The following is a 14,363-nucleotide window of genomic DNA, read 5'->3' as shown; positions in this document are numbered from 1 at the left end:
CGTTCAAAATGATACATACTTCTGTATGGGCTTTGATATTCTTATTACGTCTTACTACAACCTCCAACCATTATGCTCCAAAATGAAAACCGTGTGTAACAAACGACTTCTTAACTGCCCAAAATACTTGGGTCCATTATTTAGATGGTCGTAAATCAGTGAACATTTTGCAATAGACCTGGGGACAATTACATATCGAAATATTATTGGTAATACTTTTTATCAGCACTCGCCATTAGCGGAACCGCGTGTTTCTCAAACTTTTTAAAAGGGATTTGTGTAGTTGCGATTTGATGTATATACATTTGATTTTATTAATCTATTGAGTCATTAGGATGTATTAAATTTCTGTCTAACGTGTATGATGGATATCTGGATACAACAACAATACAGTTCCTATACTAAACAGGTTTTAGCGAAAAAACAAAATTAGAATTTTTCAGGCTATTAAAGCGAAAACTAAACTACGTCGGAATTGAATTTCGCGAAAAAAAGCAGTTCCAAAAAATACCCTATTCGTATCGGGTGACTTTTGCTAAAAAGGATTTCCATGGTCTAACAATGGAACTGGCCCAATGTACTGCCACGACCGATAACACTAAAGAAAAATAGCTCCTCGTGATTATACGCGGTGTCATTCACTCTTCAGAAGGCGATTTGAATAGGTCACTAAAATTTTAACAGCAAATATTATTACTATACGCAAGGTACATTTTTATATCAATGATTCCAACCTTCTAAATTCATGTGGAACAACAGTTACCGCAAATTTACCAGTGGTGTATCATATAATTTTTAGTAGGCATTGGAAATTTCCTTGTAATAACATAACAAGGAAAGACTAGACTTTAAAACTCACGACCCCGGTATATTATAACACATTTTAAGCCTAGGAGTTAGATTGTTTAATTGCAACGTGACAATTGTAAATGAAGGATCGGTAATGCTTAACCTGAAGCTACCCCGCAACGCAATCGACACGGCGCTCGCACTGATTACTTGCGCCGCGCGATTACAAGCACAAATGTACATTTTAAATGCCAAGCGCGACACGCGCAAATAAAATACGCAGCACTGGACAAACGATGGGCTGCAATCCACGTGAGCTCGCGGTTATTGAATTTCGCTGCGGCGACCGCGATGCACATCATCTGAAGGGCTTAAGTTTCGCTTTAGAAATGTGTAGTGTAGAAAGTCAATGTTGGCGTCTTCAAACCAAGGCGACCAATACTAATATAACTTAAAGAGGAACTTTTCCAATTTAATAAAAAACAGTGTAACATAATTTTATGTAGATTAAAATGTGTAAGGAATAAACGAAACACGTGTAAAAACCATCAACGGACTTATAGTCGCAAATAGAACGGAATTCTTGTACTTGGGCTTTCAATCATAATCCCAGAAAGCGACGGATTTACATTTTCTCCTTACACTTATACTATTATACGATAGTTTAGGGATGCGCACCATAACTCGCACAACTTCCAGAAAAAAGTAGTTTTTTTTTGAAAAAATATGCCAAGAGCAGCTCAACAATGTCATAATGACAACCGATAATTAACGCGCAGTAAATTCAGCTTAAAACAAGAATGTCGTAATGCGTATAAAATGCAACAACATGGTGTGAGTTATACATTATGTACAACAGTTTTGATATGTTATATTAAGTTATATTTCTAATGTTGGTGAAGGCAACTTGAAGTCTTACAAAATTCTCGTGAGCCAAACACGACATTGGCAACACTAAGCCGCGAGTAGGCATCGACGCAACATTCGCGGGCATTGTGACGTAAGGTGACGACAAGGACAGCCGACGATTATTCGGCGAGGTGCTAAAAATAACGCAACTGCTGTTCAGTGGCATGAAAAAGTTTGCCGGGTGTGATAACTTGCGAAGGGGTATATAACGCGGTTGCGGAAGGTTTCTGATCATCAGTCAGCTTGACAAACAGTCAGCCTTTCGGATTTACTTCATTCACAAAGGTAAGACTGACTCTGCGGTGCCCCTTGTAAACGCTTTGAAAAGAATAAACCTGATTTTTCGGTTGGTACTAAATTAAAGTAGGTTTGGTATAAATTAAAACATAATAAAAGTGATTACCAACCGATGTGGGCCACAAAACATTCTATTTTGTAGCGCATTTTATGTAAGATTTTAAATATGTCTCTTCGGTTGTATAAGCATGCGGGAAATATGGATAGAATTAGGCTTTGGAAAAATCCTTTATCGTGTTTCTGTTATATTTAAACAGATAACTTTAACTCTTCACCATGGCGACTTTCGACTACGAAGCGTGCCAGGATGCGGCTCAGTACCTCAGGATGTCCCACGAGAAGATTCTCGAAAACCAGACCAAGAAACCCGACGGTAAGGATTGTGTTCGAAAACAACTTTATCCTAGATACACTATGCACGGATCTGTAATGTAGCTTGATAATGAACACATTACCTGACTGATATATCTCAATTTAAAAATTATATCAATTCTATCTTATTTTAAAAAGCCGCAAAATCTCAACATAATGTGAGTCCAAACACAATTTAGAAGGTTTTAACAATTAAAAAAACTTTTATCATAAATGACAGGAAAGAAGTACTGTTGGTTTCCCGACAAGGAGAATGCTTACGTCCAGGGAGAAATCATCAAGAACGAAGGAGGAAAAGCTGTCATTAAGTCGTGTGCCGAAGGAAAAGTAAGACAACTTCAAGCAAGCATACCATATACGATAAGGCGGTTAAACGCGATATTGCAAACCCACCAAAAAACGTAAAAATTTGGCTAACAGACCAGACTGAATAAATATATACATACAACTCTTACAGCCCACGTTTTATAAGTTAACAACAGTATAGCAAATGCGCTTGCGCACATTATGTAGTCAGAATGAAATCATTAGAACAAATACATGGCAATCTTACAGCCTTCATTTAATGAGTTAACTTGGTGAAAAAAATACGTTCGCGCATATGATGTATAAGGAATACAGCAGATAAAAATGTCCGACGTCAACAAGAAACAAATAACCATTTTTATCCTGTCGTCACACAAATACTTTTCGCCACCAGGAAATGACGGTGAAGGAAGAAGACGTCCAAGAGATGAATCCTCCGCGCTACGAGAAGTGCGAGGACATGGCCAACATGACTTTCCTTAACGAAGCCAGCGTCTTAAACAACCTCCGAACCCGATACGAGTCTTTCATGATCTACGTGAGTCGCATCGTCCAAGTGACAATTACAAGCAGTGATCGCATGCGCTTTGTTTTAGGCATCAAACCACGTTTTTTATACTTGTTCGTAAAACGGGTAGTATAACTAACCCTACAACATCAAATGATAAAACACAATCTGGAAAACCTAAAAACCCATATTCGCTCATTTGTCCACAAAATCAATGGATAATCCACTCCAGATATGCCATAATACTAATATTTGTTATTTCTTTTAGACCTACTCTGGTCTCTTCTGCGTCACCGTGAATCCCTACAAGATGTTGCCCGTATACGCTCCTTACGTCATCGCTGCTTACAAGGGAAAGAGACGAACTGAGATGCCTCCCCATCTTTACTCTATTGCTGACAACGCCTACTCCAACATGTTGATGAGTAAGTTATTCGAGAAATGTATAAATGGATATCTTTTAAAAAACATAAAAAAACTCTGTTAGTTCGCACAAGCACGACATGAATACTTTTACATATTAAAATATGTTGTCATCAAATTAATACTTGTTATTGTTTTACAGATCGGGAAAATCAATCTATGTTGATCACGTGAGTTGTTGTTAAAAGTTAATAGGAGCAAATAAATACAAAAATAGTGTTTTACAGTAAATGTTTTACAGTCATAAATAACTGGTTAAATCCACTAAAATAGCCCTACCACTTATTCAAAAATAAAGATATAGGTGACATACAATTCTTATCCACAACCAAAATAAAAAACATATACAATTTAAACTAGCGGAGAATCTGGTGCCGGAAAGACTGTCAACACGAAGAAGGTCATCCAGTACTTTGCCTTAGTCGCTGCTTACGGAGCACAAAAGGAAGGCGAGGTAAGACTGAGATGCGTTTAATAATAAACTATTTTCAAGGATAGTAGACAAATGGTTTTTACCACCAAAATAACCGAAATTCTCACACATAATTGTACACGAATTCATTTCAGGGCACCTTGGAAGATCAGATCGTACAATGTAACCCGGCTATGGAAGCTTTTGGAAACGCAAAGACCGTCCGCAACGACAACTCTTCCCGTTTCGTAAGCTTTATACTATGATTTGCAAACTCCACAAAAATTAAAACAAAATTTACGACATAAAAAATAAAGTCGCTTTGTCTGGTGTTTACCACAAGAAAAATAACACTTTATCGACTAACAGGGAAAGTTCATCCGTATTCACTTCGGCAGCACAGGAATGTTGGCTTCAGGAGATATTGAGCATTGTAAGTTTCCTTATCTTACTTAACGTGACACAACCTAAGCCAAACCTTATTACACACGAATGACATTTTCAGATCTGCTCGAGAAGTCTCGTGTCATCTACCAACTGGACGGAGAACGTAACTACCACATCTTCTACCAGATCATTTCAGGCGCAAAACCTGAACTTATCGGTAAGTCAAACTTCAGAAGTCTGTCATTAAAGCGACGATTTTTACTATTCAAAAATACATAAAAACATTCTTTGAATTTTATTTTAAAAAGCCTTAAAACGTGTTTACCAAACAACTTTATGATGCACAGATCAATTGTTGGTGACCAAGGATCCTTACGACTACAGAACAATCAATCAAGGTGTCGTCACAGTCGACAACATGGATGACAACGCAGAAATGTTGTTGACCGACGTAAGAAAATGAAATTAAAACATATTTCACTTTACTTATTGATGAAATATTATTGACTACCGGTTAAAGTCAATATAGCAATATAAGTTGCGGTTTAAATCAATAATTCAATTTTTTAATGCTATTTAAAGGAAGCTTTCCACATCCTGGGCTTTAGTCAGGAGGAAATCAGCGGAATCTATCGTCTCATGGCTGGAATCATGCACCAACAAAACATGAAGTTCAAGAACAAACAGAGAGAAGAACAGGCAGAACCTGACGGCACAGAAGGTTTGTATAAAACAAATCCGGGTATTGACAATTGCTTTAGGTACCAGTGCCAATGACAACTAAATTCTATTGAAAGATTTTCTTAAAAGTTTTAAACATATCTCAATGTTTTCTTAAATTATAAATTTACAGAGGCTGATAAGGTCGCCTACTTGTTCGGTCTCAACTCGGCTGACTTCATTAAGTATTTGTGCCACCCACGTGTCAAGGTTGGAAACGAGTTCGTCACCAAAGGTCAATCGTGTAATCAGGTATGCAGCACTGGTTTAAAAAAGAAAAGAATCAATTGATTTATTAACTTTTGTTCTTGGTAGGTGGCTCAAGCTATCGGAGCTTTGAGCAAAGGTGTCTTTGGTCGCCACTTCGACTGGTTGGTAAGACTTATTAACAAAACTCTGAGCACCAAGTTGCCAAGAAGTTTCTTCATCGGTGTTCTGGATATTGCGGGGTTCGAGATCTTCGATGTAAGTTCAAAGATATTGAACTATATATTGAGTTAGAATATTGTTACAAATAACTGCAAATTTTAACAACTAATTCTATTTTATTTTTTCCTTTCGATATAGAAAAACAGCTTCGAGCAGCTTTGCATTAACTTCACCAACGAGAAACTCCAGCAGTTCTTCAACCATCACATGTTCGTCCTCGAACAGGAAGAATACAAGAAGGAAGGAATCCAATGGACTTTCATCGATTTCGGAATGGACTTAGCAGCTTGTATTGAGCTCATCGAGAAGGTAAAACATTAAGAAATCAAATTTTAGCTTAAACAATAATTCGTGGTTTTAGCCGAATCAGAGTCGATAAAAACAAATTATTTTCAGCCACTTGGAATCATGTCCATCCTCGAGGAAGAGTGCATGTTCCCCAAAGCTTCCGACAACACTTTTAAGGACAAGCTTTACCAAAATCATCTTGGCAAGAGCAAAGCTTTCGGCAAACCCGTCAAGAAGGGAAAATACGAAGCGCACTTTGAACTCTACCATTACGCCGGAACCGTAAGTATTTCTTGCAATATTTTCGGTTTGTCAAAGCATATTTCTAAATTGAAACATACCAAAACAGGTCGCCTACAACCTCGCTGGTTGGCTGGAAAAGAACAAGGATCCATTGAACAACAGCGTCGTCGGTCTCTACATGAAATCATCCCTTAAACTCATGCAAACCATCTGGGAGGGATACGTCAACCCCGATGAAGGTATTGACTTTACAAAAATTTAGCAATATCCAAAATAAAACCTTAAAACATACTCGGGAGTCGGGATACAGAATGTCCATAAAAACGTTTTAATAGCATATCATACATTTTAATACCTTCTTTCTAGCTGCCAGTGGTGGTGGAAAGGGAGGCAAGCGCAAGAAGGGAGGTTCATTCAACACTGTCTCGTCTCTTCACAGACAATCTCTCAACAACCTCATGACTAATTTGAGGTAAAGTTAGAAATCCTACTGCTAACGCTTAAATATCGTAAAACAAGTTCAAAGAAAGTAAAACATGTTCAAAGAAAGTAAATGTAAACTGTTTTAGGTCAACGTCTCCTCATTTCGTCCGTTGCCTTATTCCCAACGAACAAAAGATGCCAGGAATGATGGAATCCCACTTGGTTCTCCACCAGCTTCGTTGTAACGGTGTGTTGGAAGGCATCCGTATTTGCAGAAAAGGATTCCCCAACAGGGTTCCATACGGCGACTTTAAACAACGGTAAAATAAACTCTTTTACAATATTCCGTTACAACAAAGGGTCGAATCCTTTACAAGTTCCGTATTAACTTGTTTTTCGCAGTTACCGAATCTTGAACCCAAATGCCGCTCCCGAGGGACAATTCATGGACAGCAAGAAATCCTCCGAGAAGTTGCTTGGAAGCATCGACATCGATCACGAATCGTACAAGCTCGGACACACTAAGGTCTTCTTCCGCGCTGGTATGATCGGTCGTCTGGAGGAAATGCGTGACAACAAGCTAGCATCCATCTTCAAACTCATCCAAGCTCGCATGCGAGGAATGTTGATGAGGCGCGAGTACCAGAAAATGATTGAGCGAAGGTAAACAACGTTACACCATATTATAAAATTGAAGGTTTGCTTCTTTGACATCAAAGATATTCATTGCAGACAAGCTTGCCGAGTTATCCAGTCCAACTTGCGCGCCTACTTCGGAATGGCCAACTGGGAGTGGATGAAGCTTATGTTCAAGATCAAGCCACTCTTGCAGACCGCTGAAGCCGCAAAGGAGCTCGAAGTTCTCGAGAAGGAATATGAAGAATGCAAGGTCAACTTGGAGAAGGAAACCAAGAGACGAAAGGAATTGGAAGAGATGCAAGTTGCTTTCATTCAAGAGAAAAATGACCTCGTCATGCAACTTCAAGCTGTAAGATTTAAATAAAAATTCGCTATTAACTAAATATGTTACAAAATGTTTATTTGAAACACATTGTTTATTTAGAACCAAGATCAAATCGACGACGGAGAAGACAGATGTGACCAGCTCATCAAGACAAAGGTCGAACTTGATGGAAAGATCAAAGAGATCACTGAGCGCTTGGAAGATGAAGAAGAGCTTAACAACGAGCTTGTTTCTAAGAAGCGAAAACTTGAAGATGAATGCTCTGAGTTGAAGAAAGACATCGATGATCTTGAGATCACATTGGCTAAAGTTGAAAAGGAGAAACATGCAACTGAAAACAAGGTACAAATCGATAAAAACAAAACAAACAATGCTAAACGGAACGTTCACTTTTAACAAACTGTTTGGTTTTAGCTCAAGAATCTTCAGGAGGAATTGGCATCCCAGGATGAACAGATCGCCAAGCTTCAGAAGGAAAAGAAAGCTCTCCAAGAAGCCCATCAACAAACCCTTGATGATCTTCAGTCTGAAGAGGACAAGGTCAACAGCTTGAGCAAACAGAAGTCAAAGCTTGAACAGCAAGTTGATGATGTAAGAAACTTTCGAGAGTAATGTATATCATAAATTTCCATCACTAAACACAGTATATTGATCATAGTTGGAGGCTTCTCTTGAACAAGAGAAGAAACTGCGCATGGAGCTTGAGAGGACCAAGAGGAAGTTGGAGGGCGATCTTCGTCTCACACAGGAGACTGTCATGGATCTTGAGAACGACAAGCAACGTCTCGAAGAGAAGTTAAAGAAGCAAGAGTTCGAATACAGTCAGCTCGCCACTAAGTTGGAAGATGAGCAGGCTCTCGTCGCTCAACTCCAGAAGAAGATCAAGGAGCTTCAAGCTAGGATTGAGGAGCTCGAAGAAGAGTTGGAAGCAGAAAGAGCAGCCCGTGCAAAGGTCGAGAAGCAGAGAGCTGATCTTTCCCGAGAGTTGGAAGAACTCAGTGAGCGTTTGGAGGAAGCAGGAGGCGCCACCGCAGCTCAGGTTGGAATCTTTATCAATTTATATTTTAATAATTTGATCGCAAACAAATCTCAAACAACCTTTGTTATTAGATCGAGCTTAACAAACGTCGCGAAGCTGAGTTCGCCAAACTTCGTCGTGAATTGGAAGAATCCAACTTGGCTCATGAAGCAACTGTCTCCACTCTTCGCAAGAAGAATGCCGATACATCCGCTGAAATGAGCGAACAGGTCGGTACCTTGTGAAATTCTATCACAATTCTATATCGTTCACATTAAAAAAGTGGCACCGCTTTTTAAAATTATATTATGTGTTTACCAGATAGACAACTTGCAACGAGTTAAGCAAAAGTTGGAGAAGGAGAAGAGTGAAATGAAGATGGAGATCGATGATCTCGCCACCAACGTTGAAAGCGTCACCAAGGCAAAGCTCAACTATGAGAAAATGTCCCGCAACTTGGAGGAGCAGCTTAACGAGTCTAAAATGAAGAACGACAATTTCACTAAAGAAGTCAATGAGCTCAACGCGGCTAAGGCCAGACTCTCATCAGAGAATGGTACTAATTTGAAGCAATATACGAAACAAGTTTTTTGTAAAATACTTAATAAACATGTTTTGTGTAGGTGAATTCAGCCGCCAGTTGGAAGAACGTGAACACCTTATGGCGCAACTGACCCGCAGCAAGAACAGCTCATCGCAGCAAATCGACGAACTGAAGCGAGTTGTTGAAGAGGAGACCAAGGCTAAGGCTGCTCTTGCTCACGCTGTCCAGGCCGCTCGCCACGACAACGACCTCTTGCGGGAGCAATACGAAGAGGAGCAGGAAGCAAAGGCTGAACTCCAACGCGCTCTCTCTAAGGCAAATGCTGAAGTTGCTCAATGGAGGAACAAATACGAGACTGACGCTATTCAGCGTACAGAAGAGCTTGAGGATGCCAAGTAAGTTTGAAATATTCCAAATTGGACAACTTCGAAAAGTGTTTTGCGAAAATGAAACAACTAGACAACTTCCTTCCAATACCTTACCTTTTCTACACTTGTTTTTCTTTAGGAAAAAGCTTGCCGCTCGCCTCCAAGACGCCGAGGAGCAGGTTGAAGCCATGCAAGCGAAGGCATCGAGTCTCGAGAAGACGAAGAACCGTCTTCAGGGAGAAATCGAGGATCTTACTATCGACTTGGAACGATCCAACTCTGCCGCCGCTTCATTGGACAAGAAGCAGCGAAACTTCGACAAGGTTAGACATTCACCGAATTTTTAGGCAAATTGTTAAAAAAAACGTACAACTTGAGATAGATTGCTTTGTATTTCACATAAATATATAAAATAATCCGTATGTATATAATAGGTTCTTGCTGAGCACAAGCAGAAACAAGAAGAGGTTCAGGTCGAATTGGAACAATCCCAGAAAGAAGCAAGAAGCCTTTCAACCGAGCTTTTCAAGATGAAGAATGCTTACGAAGAGTCACTCGATGCTCTAGAAACTGTGAAACGCGAAAATAAGAATCTCCAAGGTAAATTTTGCAAATACAAACATAATTGGCTTTATTCATCAAGTAATATTAAATTCCTTCTTCCCACAGAGGAAATTGCTGATCTTACCGATCAACTTGGAGAGGGAGGTAAGAGCATCCACGAACTGGAAAAAGCTAAGAGGACTCTCGAGCACGAGCGCAACGAGATGCAAGCCGCTCTTGAAGAAGCTGAAGGAGCAATCGAAGGAGAGGAATCAAAGGTCCTCCGATTGCAGGTTGAACTCGCTCAAGTTAAGCAAGAGTTCGAACGAAGAGTTTCCGAGAAGGATGAAGAGCTCGACAACCAAAGGTAATTAAACATCGAAATTTGTTTGTACAAATTCACATTGTTCTAGTTCGGGCATTTTTAACGCTAAAATTTCCCTTTAAAACAGACGCAACCAGCAGCGTGCCATTGAATCCATGCAAACCACCCTCGATTCAGAAAGCAAAGCTCGTCAAGAAGCTGTCAGGATCAAGAAAAAGATGGAAGGCGACCTTAACGACCTTGAAATCCAACTTGGACACGCCAACCGACAAGCGTCTGAAGCCCAGAAACAAGCCAAGTCCGTTGTATCCCACATTAAGGTATATAGTTTCCTATAGGGTGTTTTGGCAATTATAATAAAGAAGAATGAGGCAAGTTTATTGAAATAAAGTTTACATATCTAATAAAAGCTTTGCAATATCCTATGTTGTACAAACATATAAATGAAATTTATTGTCAAAATAAAGTGAAAAGTAATATACTTTCTTTAAAGCGAGGAATCATGGTGTCTTTTACTACATGACATATTTTGTTTAATAGGAACTTGAAATGCAAGTGGATGAGGCTCAGAGACAATCCGAGGACTTCCAGGAACAATCGGCCGTGATCGAGCGTCGTAGCAATCTCCTCAATGCTGAGATCGAAGAGTTGAGATCTGCTCTTGAGCAAGCTGAACGTGGACGCAAGTTGGCCGAGACTGAGCTCCTTGAAAGCAGGTTCGTATTTTAACTATGAAAAAGCACTATACGCACAAATGCAGTCACCATTGTTTGTATTTTGGCTAATCTTTGCACTTTCACAGCGAACGCTCCAACCTTCTCCACACGCAAAACACGGCCCTCATCAACCAGAAACGTAAGCTTGAGGGTGAACTCCAAACCATGCAATCCGAGGTCGAAGAGTCTGTTCAGGAACAAAGAAACGCCGAAGACAAAGCCAAGAAGGCTATTGTTGATGTATGTTACGTTGCCCCTTAACGCTCAGTAAGTTACATGGCAAACCATAACCATTTCCATATTTTATCCAGGCTGCTACCATGGCTGAAGAACTTAAGAAGGAACAAGATCTTTCTTCCCACTTGGAGCGAATGAAGAAGAACATGGAACAGACGGTGAAAGACTTGCAGCAACGATTGGACGAGGCTGAAAATATCGCAATGAAGGGAGGAAAGAAACAAGTCCAGAAACTGGAAACCAGAGTAAGTTTGTACACTTTGCTAAGCAAACTTGGCTTCCATCCAACTAACCTAAAATAATATCGAATTTTGTCAGAGATTGTCTCCAAACTAACCTCCAAAATGTTCTATTTCTAGATTCGTGAACTTGAGAACGAACTTGACTCTGAGCAGAGGCGCAATAGCGACTCCGTTAAGGGACAGCGCAAGATGGAACGCAAGTTGAAGGAGATCACTTACCAGGGAGAGGAGGACAAGAAGAACTTGACCAGAATCCAGGATCTCGTCGACAAACTCCAGATTAAAGTCAAGACATACAAGAGACAAGCTGAGGAAGCCGTAAGTGTTACTGGAATTTCAATTTGCGCTTTCTAAATACTTAAGAATCACAACAAAATGTGTTTCACTTCGTATCTGGCCGTGACTCAACAAAGTAAAACTGAATGCTTATGATCGTTTATTTGCAGGAGGAACAAGCCAACACAAACCTTGGCAAATACAGAAAACTCCAACACGAACTTGATGATGCAGAGGAAAGAGCTGATATGGCTGAATCAGCTCTTAACAAACTTAGATCCAAGGCTAGAGACTACAAGGTAAATTATCTTCAAACATATTGTTATAGATTTCCATGAGAAAATCTTTATAAATATTGCTGAGTGGCCGCAAGCATTGTAACAACAATTATTCAAAATCATAAAGACTAAACTATCCTATTTTGTTTCCAGGAGTAAACCAGCTCGACAAGATGAACTTAATCAGTCACATCTGTATTTTAATTCGACTTTCCGTATTTAACGTGAAAAATCTAAATTATTATTTATTGCAATAAAATAGCCTGCCTGTTGTGCAGTTAAAACATCCTTGAATGTTTGTGTTGTATCAGGTAATTTTATTATTATTTGAGGCAGATAAGTTTATGATAGGTTCAATGCCGCAGCATATAAGTTCATGTTTAGTGGTAAGACAATACAGAAGCATTCCAAATAGGATCAGAAAAAAGAAAAAGAAAATCAATATAGGTTAATTATCAAAAATTAATTTAAAACGAAATTAGCACAAAATTTGACAACCTTGTTCCCTATAACAATCATCGTAGTTCATAGTAGTAGTGGGTTGTTTAGCATTTTATTAATTATATAGCGATTAAAATAGAAATTATTTAATTTTGTTTTAGGTTATGCCCTACTGGGTAATGGTTTTCTACGTTCAGGCTTTGTTATGTTTTCCAGAAAGATATAAGAATCGTTAAATCGTTTCAAATCAGAAATTGAATCAAAAGGCCTATTTTTCTAATTACGATTACCGGCAATAATAATATTTAAGTAACTGCTCGTTGACCAACCGACAAAGCGTCAGTTTTCTGTTACGATACGCCACCCAAAAATCAAAGTTAAGAATACTTTTTTCTCTAATAGAGAAATATCAGTATTAAAAACACAAAAAATATATAGGATACAACGAAGCAAACCAAAACGCAAATTAAAACCTAGAACCACTAAAAAACAAACTATACTTAAACATAACTCTTGTATCCAAGAACTTTTGCTTTACATAAATCATTAACTTCCAATGTACGATTATTACGGACCAATTCCAATAAACTCCTAGTTGGCCAACCGTTTGGTCATTTTTAACGCAAAACAAAAGATAACTGCTACTATCTTTAGTACACATTTTATCCATTGTGGTATTACGCATGAATCCATTATCGCTATTACACAATCATTTATTGCACGACTTTGCAAATGACCACAAGATTGCTAATTTACTGTTTGCCCTACCTTTATGGCGAAACAAATGATCGGTACTTAGCTCTTTTACACCGTAGAGTGAAATACAGTAAAAAATAAATTCATCAAGAAAGATTACTATTCTTGAGGAATCATTTAATTTTTTTAACAAACTTCAAATTCCTTAATACATAATATATAACCATATTTACTATTTAAAAAAGCTGTTAATAAAGCATTACAGCCACAGGATTGAATCGGTAACTGTCCTTTGGCCAGTGTTCAAATATTTTCATGTTATCATATAAATATTATCTTCCAAAGCCCCAACTAACTTGATTTGTATAATCGTTAAAGGAACTATGTCAAAAAAACGGACCACATCAAAATAGGGCCAATAACTTATTTGGGTACCAACTTTAATTTAACATTTTTTTATATTATAACACGTCAGAAACACATACAGTTACACATATTTTACTCCTTTGTGTTGATAAGGAGATTGTGTAAGTTTTTATGGTGCAGACAAGTACAAAACAATAAGTTTTCTGCAATATGGATAAATGATTCATTTCCCTTTCCCTTTTGTTTTTCAGGACCACGAAAATGCTTTTTATTTAGACGGGAGGTAAAAATTGGCCTTAAATTAGGACATTGTGTAATATGTGCGCTGTTCGAATCTACTCAGTTCCGTTGCATGTTTTTAACATGACCCCTTGGCAATTGCACAAAAGAAAACACTTTAGCTAGAAGCTTTTTTAGTAATCTTATTTTATTAAATTTGCGAAATTTGGCATTAGTAAAGGTGCTACTGTACTATGGAATAATTTCTAGCATTACAGAATCACGTCTTTCTTAGCAGAACACAGGGCGAATAAATGCGAGGACGCGAACGCTACGACTATATCCCAGCGTTGTTTTATTAAAGAGTAAAATAACATAGTAAATAGTCAGCCCATTAAAAAGGGGAAAAATGCAACGGTTTCAGTAATTCCGAGAAGTAAAATTTGGATTAAATATATGCAACTCTATACATGTTGTAGCATTTGCCCGACTACTTATTGATGGAGTGCTTATTAGGTGATACAAGAAAGTATGTCGTTTCTCTTAACTATGAATATTTTATCCGTAATTTGTCAACTAATAATCTCGTTTTTTGCGTAATTAATAAGTTAAATTTACGCAGTA

At 38.4% G+C, this 14,363-nt stretch overlaps 1 protein-coding gene across 1 annotated transcript; it reads left to right on the top strand.

Moving 5' to 3' along the window:
* The first annotated feature begins 2,271 nt into the window (after positions 1 to 2,271).
* LOC146157383 (myosin-1-like) lies at positions 2,272 to 12,176 on the top strand. Its single transcript, XM_083388198.1, has 36 exons — positions 2,272 to 2,368; positions 2,588 to 2,694; positions 3,068 to 3,211; positions 3,450 to 3,606; positions 3,747 to 3,774; positions 3,965 to 4,058; positions 4,172 to 4,264; positions 4,386 to 4,449; positions 4,522 to 4,620; positions 4,751 to 4,854; positions 4,986 to 5,124; positions 5,257 to 5,375; positions 5,439 to 5,588; positions 5,691 to 5,861; positions 5,949 to 6,122; positions 6,190 to 6,322; positions 6,450 to 6,555; positions 6,653 to 6,826; positions 6,909 to 7,169; positions 7,239 to 7,494; positions 7,570 to 7,812; positions 7,885 to 8,061; positions 8,129 to 8,509; positions 8,581 to 8,718; positions 8,810 to 9,044; positions 9,112 to 9,427; positions 9,540 to 9,723; positions 9,835 to 10,000; positions 10,070 to 10,310; positions 10,396 to 10,588; positions 10,809 to 10,984; positions 11,071 to 11,224; positions 11,296 to 11,466; positions 11,581 to 11,781; positions 11,910 to 12,038; positions 12,171 to 12,176. Exons 1-36 carry the CDS (start codon positions 2,272 to 2,274, stop codon positions 12,174 to 12,176), a joined length of 5,781 nt encoding a protein of 1,926 aa, XP_083244324.1.
* Positions 12,177 to 14,363: the final 2,187 nt, after the last annotated feature.

The sequence above is a fragment of the Ascidiella aspersa genome, chromosome 4 (genome assembly GCF_963924565.1).
Source record: "Ascidiella aspersa chromosome 4, kaAscAspe10.2, whole genome shotgun sequence".
NCBI classification, from domain to species: Eukaryota; Metazoa; Chordata; class Ascidiacea; order Phlebobranchia; family Ascidiidae; genus Ascidiella; species Ascidiella aspersa.
This window is presented reverse-complemented; position numbering and strand designations above follow the sequence as displayed.

Coding starts and splice junctions, on each gene's coding strand:
- LOC146157383 (XM_083388198.1), top strand. CDS start 2,272: ATGGCGACTTTCGACTACGAAGCGTGCCAGGATGCGGCTCAGTACCTC. Junction 5,376..5,438: donor AAGGTCAATCGTGTAATCAG/GTATGCAGCACT, acceptor TGTTCTTGGTAG/GTGGCTCAAGCTATCGGAGC. Junction 7,170..7,238: donor CAGAAAATGATTGAGCGAAG/GTAAACAACGTT, acceptor TATTCATTGCAG/ACAAGCTTGCCGAGTTATCC.